Raw genomic sequence first — 9397 nt, forward strand, 5'->3', positions numbered from 1 at the left:
ATTTAGCTTGCTCTGAGATGCCTGAAAAAGCTGCTATGCCTTGGGAGCAACAGAGATTTCCTTGATGACCTCGCAGAATGTTTAAAAAACTTGTGCAGGAAAAAATCGAGCAACGTTTTGCTCCAAGTGGTGGATTGCATTGAAGTCTGGAATTTACAGATTAACGATTTAAGCAAGTGCGAAAGGGCTAAACTAGTGTTTATTGTCCTTTTGTGCGCAAATGCAAATATATCACCCTCCTTCAACGAGCGATGTTACACTGCGCTGAAAAGGATAGCCTCTTCGTTAAAGGGATTAGCGAGTGGGCTAAGTGAGAAGCATGTAGACAAAGAGGAACTTCTCAAAAATGGCACACATTCTGAAACGGAAAAAACGATTGTGCATCGAAATGAGGAAAATGTTGATAAGGAAAAAACCGTTTGGCAGAAGGAACACTGCTGTGTACATTCGGAGGAAGCACCATGTGCATATTTTTTCTCCAGGATGAACAACCTTTTTTACACACCCTCCCCGTTTAACGTTGTGTGCAGCGATATTCCTGCCCTCTTTGGGGAAATAAAAAAGGAACTATTCTACGAGATTATGAATAATGAACGAAATTCGTGGAGCGAAGGGAAGGATGATTTCGCCAACATTTTAACCACGTTTCTGTTGTGCACCTACTGCGATATGGCTCATTTTGTTAGGCCCATCTTGTCCTTTGTGTACAGATCGTTGGTCCTGTTTAAGTACATCGACTGTCCAACAACGCCCTTGTTGGTGAGTGGTATATCTGCGGAGGAAGTCTCACCGAAGGACGCTTCACCGAAAGACACCTCGCTGAAGAACGCTGCTTCGCAGTACGGCTATGAATACGACTCCTTTTTGTACCTCACCAAATTTGTCTGCCTAATTATCACGTGTGGGTATTTAATGCCCCTGAATGTGACGCTCTCCGAAGTGGCCCAACTCCTACTAGGCGACTGCAACGTTCGCAAGGTTGCGGAGAGTTTTTACAAACTTTGCGACGTATCCCCGAGTGACATGCATGATGGAGGTCGAAGTGGGAGAAATAACTTCACCGTTTGTTTAACCAATACAAATGGTGGAGATTGCACAAAATATATTTTTTCAAACACGAATTATCACAAGTACCAACGGAAGGCGTACGAAAGGTGGTGTGCGCACAGAAAGAGCGACATTCTTTTGGAGGAGCACGCTGGTGGGGGTGGTCAGTTGGACCAGCATTTGGAAAAGAGAGATACGGGTGATGTCAGGGGGGAAGAGCCCAAGGGAGGGGAACCGCTAGATGTGGTGAAGAGAGACGCGGTGCACGACTCGGCGAACGGCTCGGCGAACGACTCGGTGAACGACCCGGTGAACGACCCGGTGAACGGCTCGATGGAGGAATCGGTGCACTACCCCGTGGACAGCGCCCCCATAATCTGCGACAACAAAAAAATCGTGCTCATGATGCTGTCCCAGTTGCTGGCCGGCCATTACCTGCGGAACGAACTAACAGAAAGAAAACTGGATGAAGAAGACATAAATTTTATTTTATTTCTAATAAGCGAAAATGCGAAATACGAACATGTAGATGCATTTCCCTACATATTAATGACCCTGAAGCATTTGCTAAACATTATCGGGGAGGACTGCAAAAAGTACAGCAAGATTTTTTTCCACTTTTTGGTCGTTTTACAATCAGATACTCAGTTTTGCCCCCAATCAGAAGTGCAAAAATTAATTGAAAAAATTGAGCATTATCACCATGGGGATAAAACAAAAATTGATTTTTACAACGATGAGTATGTCCACTTTGTGCAGAATGTCCCCACGATGATAAATATAAACGATTTTAATAACTTCAAATGTAACATTGAATTTTTAAACGTACTTTTGTGTAACATAAGCGAAGAAGTTATGATGGAACAGTCGAGCCATTTGATGGATTTCTTCCTCATAATTATGAATCAAGAATTAAGGCCATTCATGAAATCAGAATTTTTATTATTCTTAAATTTGTTTTGTTCCAAAAATATTTTCCACAATTTTTTACAAAAGAATTCGCAACAAATTTTAAAAAATATATTGTTACCCTTGTGCACATGGAAGAGTGGTCTAAACGAAGCCCAGACACGAAAAGGAGCTCTACATTGTATAAGAACATTATTCGTAAAAAATGCCCTCCACAAGTATGTATTTGATAATAATGTCCTGATTGAAAATTTGGTGTGTGTCCTGAAATCGTCCACTGATGATACGTGGAATGGTGAAAACAGAGAAATAGCTATCGCCATATATGCACAAATTGCAAGGCGAATAAGCAATAATAATATTTTACTGGACTTGTTAAACATATTGATGAAGCTAATGGAAGACTCGAGTAACACAATTCGTAAGTTGTCCGCAAATGGATTGTATTCACTTTTTCTGAATGAGTCTTTAATTCTAGCTGATAAACTTTGTGAGGAGGTTTTCCCCACCCTGCTGCTCCACATGGATGACGACTCTCCAGACGTCAGTCAAATGGTTTACCGTACCTTAGTACTTGCCAAAAAGATTAACCAGACGATTTTCGTGAAGGTACTCCCGGCATGTCTGCATAGGGGATTCGCACCTACTAAGGCGTGTCCCCATTTTTGCATCATAAATAATATTTGTTTGTGCCCTGAATTGAAAGGGTTTCTAAACAGAGCGGGGACGAATAAAATGACAACACTTTGACCAAACTATTTTGTCTAAGCAGTTCCTGCTGTGTAGGAAAATAAAAAAAACGCACATTTGGGAAGTCTCATTTTTGCAACTGCGTCAATTAAGAGGAATTTTTTTTTCCCTCCCTATCCCATTAGTTCTCCCCTTTTGTATGCACTTCTTCGCATCTCCTTGAATGTTTCACCTTTTAAGGAGCTCCCAATTTGTGAAATTTCTCCCACCTTAAAAAAAAAACATTTTCCCCGCTGCTGAAATTTTTGTGCCCCCCTATTCACCATTATGTCTGCATTTCTCACTGCGTTCTTCACGGCAATTTTCACCACAATTTTCACTGCGTTCTTCACGGCAATTTTCACTACAATTTTCACTGCGTTCTTCACGGCAATTTTCACTACAATTTTCACTGCGTTTTTTTTTCCTTTTTTTTTCAGCACGCGAAAAATTCCTGCGAGTATACCGCACATGCGAAATGGTATAAGGAAGAGCTGCTGAAATGAAGCGCCATTTGGTGGAAGCCGACGGACGGTTAAAAAAGTGCCCACGCTTTCTGTAGAACATGCGTAGGAGGAACCGTCAAAGGAACAAATCGGTTTGGGCCTAAGTATATGTGTGACAACCTTTTTGGCATCCACATACACGTTTGATCGCCCCTATCCCCCCAAGATGGAATCCTCCCCTTTGCCTGCAAAAAATGGATAAAGAGGGAACTTTCACGTGATACCCTCCCCCCTCAGGGGATCTCACTATGTGTGTGGAGATATGCGTTTCCTGTGTGGATCGCTTTGTCGTGTATATTCACGCTTTCCATTTCGATCACCATTCACCGTTTTTTCGATTTTGTTCGGCGTCACGTTGTATAACGTCGTTCCGTTGTTCCATCTCGCATTGCAGCTCCCTTGCATGCGCACCGCAATTTAATTTTGATTTCCCCCCATCATCTACACGCGCGTTACTGCAGACTCTTTAACGAGTGTGAAAAATTGTAGTCACTTCCAATCATGCATGCATAAATGGGATTCACTTTTGGCATCCCCGTACACACCATTTCGCCCCAGGGATGCTTCATTTTTGTTTACTCCATTCCTATGTGCCCAAGGGCACAGACCGGCTGAGGAGGAACTGACTCACGGCGAATAAAGAATATTGTGCCATTCGAAAAATTATTGATGTGTACACAAGTTGTAAAATTGTAAACCGTTTAACCCTCGTTGAGTGAAAACCCCCCCCCGCGGTGACGAGATAGCAGTTGTGGGGCAAAACGGGAACTCGTCCTTTGCCTTACCCGCATAAAGCGCTCGACAAAAAGGGGGCCATGTGTAATGACATGCCTATACAAGTTCCGTGCAGGGATGAGCAAATTATTCCGTCTTGAAGTTCCCCTCTGTGCATCCGCTTTTTTTTTTGTCAAAAAAAGTGCTCGCGGAAAAAGGAGGCCTTAGTTGGAGACTGTGCCCAAACGAGGACAGCTAAAAAAAAAAAGTAACCTATTCCGGCGTGTGGAGGGGAACAAAAATGTATCGAACTAGAGGGGTGAGACAAGTGACCAAATGCGTCATGTTCACCACAAAATGAACGTGGCCAAAAAAAAGACGAACGACGGGGGGGACAGAAAACCCCTCGCAAACTTCCCTCACCCCAGTTACGTAAAACTACTCATTATCCCCGATGAAGAGTTGCTAAATTTCGTGGACAATTTTATTGAAGCCATTTTTAATGAAGCCACGTACACAAAAACGATCGAAAAAATGAATATAAAAAAAAAATGCATAATTACAAACTTACTGGAAGCGCAACATAAATTTTACAAATCCAATATGAAGGAAAACCCGATGTTTCTGTACAATATTTCTGACGAAGAAGTGAAAAACATTTTTAACAAAACGAATGGGGAAAAAATCGATTTTCATTTATTTCATGAAGCAAGACGAATAATACAAATGGTGATGGACAATTTTCAGACATATGAAAATTATGAGAGGAGCCTTTTCGATGAAAATAAAGTGGTGACAAAAAACGAATTGGAAAATTACATCGATAAATACTTAACACAAAATGGAATAAGAAATAAAATAAAAATCGAATTCAAAGAGGACTTAATCTCTGCAGTGAAAATTTTCAAAAAAAAAAACAATATTTTTTACATTTACAAAACCGCAAAAGTGTTAAGGAAAAAAATGATGCTTTCCGTGTGCAATCATGAAATAGGGACACACTTATTACGCATGATAAATCACGATAGGAACAATTTAGACATGTATAATTTTCGTTCCTGTTCTGTCACTGAAGAAGGATTAGCTGTGATTAATTCGATGTATCCCTTCCAAAGAAATTACCTCTTCCTTGTTTTTCCAGCTATAAAATATTTAACCGTTTGTTTGGGTAATTTTTACACCTTTTCAAAGCTGTTTTTTTTTTTAAACACTTTTGTAAAGGATCCGGACACATGTTTTAAGATGTGTGCGAGGGTTAAACGAGGACTAAAGGACACCGCCACCCCTGGCAGTGTCTACCACGATCAGTTATACTTCATCGGTTCGTACAGCATCTTAAAGTGGCACAAGAGTATCAACTTTCAGTTGCTATATTCGGGGAACATCGGGTTAAGGTGCCTAAATAGCGTTTCCAATTATGTGAACGTAAAGGATAATATGCTCCCATTTTTTTTATCTGATGAGGAAAAGGTCACTGCCTATTTGGAGTTTCTGAGCGAAGTGTCCTATCTAAATGGGATTACTCCCGCTAGTTGCAGCTTTATCGATAATGGGTAAAGTGACACACTATTTTGTCCTTTTTTTTTTTTTGCAAGTTGAGGGGCAAATCCTCTTGGTAGGGACCCAACGGGGTGATCAAAAATATACGCACCCCCCAAATGAACACCCACCAGAATGTTACCACCTCGTTGTGCTTAATGCTTCTTGTCTCTCGTATCGTTCCGCTTGGTGCTGCGTGTTTTTCGTATCTTTGCACAACTGCACAGTTTTTAAAGGGTGCAATATTTGAAGTATCATCAGTTGGGTTAACATCCATCGTATGGGCAGATACGCATAAACAGAGTTATAAAGGTGTGTGTGGGGGCACAAAATTGTACAATGAGGAGTTAAAAAAAAAGAAAAAAATTTTCAACTGTTTGTGTGCTTTCCCATGATCTTTCCTTCCAGCACATACCTTTCTGTGCACTTCTTTGTTCCCCTTTTGAGCTCATACTCGGAATTTATAAGCGCGCGTTAATCGAGATGCTATAAAAAGGGGCAGCCCATCTTTTAGGCGTCTTCGCCTTTTTGCACACAATGAATGGGGTACACGCAGATTCACCCCCCAGAGAAGCACACAAATAGGCACTCCCTCCTCCTTTTTATACCCTCGGAAAATATGTCTCCACCCAGGGGATTAGTTATTCTTCCCTTTGATGTTATTATATGTGAGGAACTCAATATTGTCATCTGAAAAATGGGGGAAATTTTTTCCAGTTGGAGGAGATGTGTAGACGCACGGAGATATATGCACACGTACGGAGATATATGCACAAAATGTACGGCTCAGTATTTACGCAGGTGCGCCATTCCCCCCAGGGAGATCGCTTTTTCTTTTCCCCGCTTACCGAAATTGTTCTTCATGGAATCCATGTAATTATCATCCTTGAGCGAAATTTCCTTTTTGGCTTTGTTGATTATGTAGATCGTGTCCTTAATGTACTTGTAGACGACGTCCAGTTTTCTGAGTATATCCTGCCATTGGGGGAAGTGGCGCAAATAAAAGGTGCGCGAAATGATACGATCAGGAATTGGGTCTGCTTATCAGACGGTGAAGGACACTGAGGTGACCTTGTCCCCCACTTAGTACACTGACAAGCAAAAAGGCCTTTCATTGTTACCTCCTCCAAATTGTTAAAATCGGCTGTATCAATGAACTGCGTGTCTTCCATTATATCCTGTGGTTTGTTCTTTTTTTCTAGTTTGCTTCGATGGGAAGAGGGGGGAAAAAAATTCATTGACGTGAATTGCTAAGCAGCGAAATGATGTACAGTAGAGCCAACATGTAGAGTGTTGTCCGGTATGCGCCCCTGTGGGGGTAACTTTTAATAGGCGCTTCCTCTTCAGTACTTTTTTTCCTCGTCCTTTTTAACATTGTAATGACGCAGCTCCGGTAGGAATGAAGAAAAACGACTTAAAAAATTATCGACACATGAAATTATCTTATACAGAAGCAATGCATTTTTATTGTGTTCATTTATTTTTTCCTTGAGCTGTTCCGCTATCTCCTTTTCCTTTTTTAACACGCCTTCTGAAGTCTCAACGAGATTTTTGTATTCTTTTTCTTTATCCTGCATGGGTGTAATGACAGCATAGAGGAAGGTGCCAACCAAAACCGGGATGGGAGAAAAAAAAAAAATCACAACGAAAAGAAGACCGATTCCGTACCATTAGGGCTAACTTATATTTTTCCTCCGTGTCTTTTATTTTAGCCTTTATGATATTTATCTTTGCCTTAAGACTTTCCTTTTTCTTTTTTATAAACTCTCGCGAGCTGAATATCGTTTCTAGCCTGTCGAACATATCCAACTGGACGAACTCGGCTGAATTTTCTTTAAATTTGCTCAGAAAGCTGAGGCATTTTTCTCCTGAACGGTTGTCACATGTGTGTAAAGTGTGTGTATATTGTAGGGTGTCACTCATTTGTCGTGCTAGCTAGGGCTAATTCCTCATCGGGGCACGGGACGGAGTACTCTTCAGGGGGTGGGTTGGAGATTCTTTGATGCCATTTAGTTCCATTTCGTTCACGTTTGGCTTTATATCCGTTTCGTGCCTTTTCGTTTCCTTTTGCCAAGCGCGGCATCCTCTTCTTACTCTCCACCGTGTCGCAGTCTGCCTTCTTTATCCGCTCGTGCATGTCTGCAATGGCCACCTTAAACTTGTTAATCTCCAAATCGTACATTTTTATTTTTTTCTCCTTATTTTTTATTTTTTCCTCCAGAATTACTTGTCTGTCGTAGTTGTCCTGTGCGGCGAATGTGTGTGTGGGACAGTTCGTGTGCACCTTTTTTGTCCCGTCAGTTTGGTCCATTTGCTCCCATTCGTTCGTACGTTTTTTTTTTTTTTTTTTTTTTTTTTTCCCACCTTCGCAGCCATTTGGTACTCCTTTATCAATTTTTCACGGCTTTCATTGTGCACCTTTTCCTTAAAGCTGTTTAGGTTGATTTGCAAATTGAAAGAAGCGACGTTGGGCAATTATGCCTCGTGGGTATTTCCAGTTGTTACATGTTGAGGAGGGGCGAGTGTGTGCCTAAGATGCCCCTGTACGTGCATACAAACAGGCAGATACAAAGGAACATACATACACACATACACATATATGTGCGGGCCGACGGCCACACACACACACGTCTGCCGAATCGAACCTGAAATAACTCTCCTTCTCCTGGAGAACCTTCTTAATATCCGCGTGCTTCACGCTCAGGTCTTTATTTTTGCGCCTTAAATCCTACGAAGAGGGACACGCATACGCACGCAGTTACTGCTGGAAATGCCTGTTTCGCGTGGGGCCCATCTTTCCAGTGAGTTTACCCTCAAATGTAATTTCTTTTTTATCAATAAGGGGATGTCCAGGTTTTTATTGATGGACGCGGAGATGTCTATGTCCTCTGCATTTTGATCCTTAAAGTTTTCCATTTTGTCACCCCTTTTTTGTTTTCAGAAAGGGTTAAAGTGTTAGGACATGGTTAGGTAAAAGCGAATTGGGTGAAAAATGGGCGGTAAAATGGACGGTAAAATGGACGGTAAAATGGACGGTAAAATGGACGGTAAAATGGGCCATAAAAATGGCGTAAAGTTGACAATAAAGTTGGCAGTTAAATGGAAAGTAAAGGGCACGTCTACGAACATACGCGCGCGCATATTGCACGCCAAAGCGTTTGTTTCACTACGTCAACCTCGCCTCGTACAATCTCCTTTCGCGCAAAGTTCCCCCTGAACTTATTATTTTTTTTTTTTTGTGCAAAATGAATCCAAATTTTTTGCAAAATTGTTCACCTTAAAAGTTTTCCAATTGCCGTTAATCAGAAAAGACGTTTGCGTCTTATGTGTATAATCGCGCCAACTGCGATGACGTCTATCATGTTAAGCTGAAATGGAGAAATTTGCTCTCTTAGGGTTTCATTTTCCGGCCTCAATAACTTTTTTCCCTTATGTTTACACCTTTTACCAGATGAGGCATAACAAAATGGGGCTTCACCTGCTAGTGCAGTGTAAAATTTTCCTTTTTTTTTTTTTTTTAACGTCGATTTGTTCACTGAAGTTTGGAATTAGTACATAAGGAGATAAATCCACTATGCCAGAGGCAGATATAGACATTCGCGAAAAAAAAAAAAAACGCAAAGAACAACAAGTGACACATTTGCCAAGGAGACAATCAGAAAAAAGACGAATTCGATGATCATAAAAATATTGTGCTGAATTTTTTTTTTTTTTTTCTCCCTAAAAATGTCGATGAAAAAACGTCATTATTTTTTCGCATATGCATGGGAGTGCATATTCATAATTTCTTACCATAAACAAAATAGACTACTGTGCGTGCGCAGAATTGGTTACGAGCGTTGGCAGTCGACTGTTACACTCAATTCTAATGTGTAATTTTTTAAGGACAATGAGAAATTGGGATAGTGGTAAAAGGAAAAACAATTTTTTTTTTTTTTTTTTTGTGTTGCGTA

At 40.9% G+C, this 9397-nt stretch overlaps 3 protein-coding genes across 3 annotated transcripts in view; 2 read left to right on the forward strand and 1 right to left on the reverse strand.

Annotated features, from left to right (window-relative positions):
* The window catches only part of PCYB_091900 (hypothetical protein), a gene marked incomplete at both ends in the record, with an annotated part of 3709 nt that extends 1003 nt beyond the window's left edge, over positions 1-2706 (forward strand). The window contains one exon of the mRNA XM_004222303.1: positions 7-2706. Within this exon, the coding sequence (XP_004222351.1) occupies positions 7-2706 (2700 nt within the window). The remainder of the gene's footprint in view (positions 1-6) is intronic.
* A 1556-nt stretch (positions 2707-4262) lies between these two features.
* PCYB_091910 (hypothetical protein) lies at positions 4263-5462 on the forward strand (the record flags this gene model as incomplete). Its single annotated transcript, XM_004222304.1, has 1 exon — positions 4263-5462. The coding sequence occupies one exon, from the start codon at positions 4263-4265 to the stop codon at positions 5460-5462; it is 1200 nt and encodes a 399-aa protein (XP_004222352.1).
* Positions 5463-6230: 768 nt separating this feature from the next.
* Positions 6231-8457, reverse strand: PCYB_091920 (hypothetical protein). The gene is made up of 9 exons (XM_004222305.1): positions 8256-8457; positions 8090-8172; positions 7809-7875; positions 7539-7689; positions 7113-7312; positions 6788-7015; positions 6716-6729; positions 6566-6650; positions 6231-6419 (listed from the first exon to the last, which is right to left on the reverse strand). Exons 1-6 carry the CDS (start codon positions 8358-8360, stop codon positions 6788-6790), a joined length of 834 nt encoding a protein of 277 aa, XP_004222353.1. The 5' UTR covers positions 8361-8457; the 3' UTR covers positions 6231-6419; positions 6566-6650; positions 6716-6729.
* Positions 8458-9397: the final 940 nt, after the last annotated feature.

This window comes from Plasmodium cynomolgi, chromosome 9 (assembly GCF_000321355.1).
Source record: "Plasmodium cynomolgi strain B DNA, chromosome 9, whole genome shotgun sequence".
Lineage (NCBI taxonomy): Eukaryota > Apicomplexa > Aconoidasida > Haemosporida > Plasmodiidae > Plasmodium > Plasmodium cynomolgi.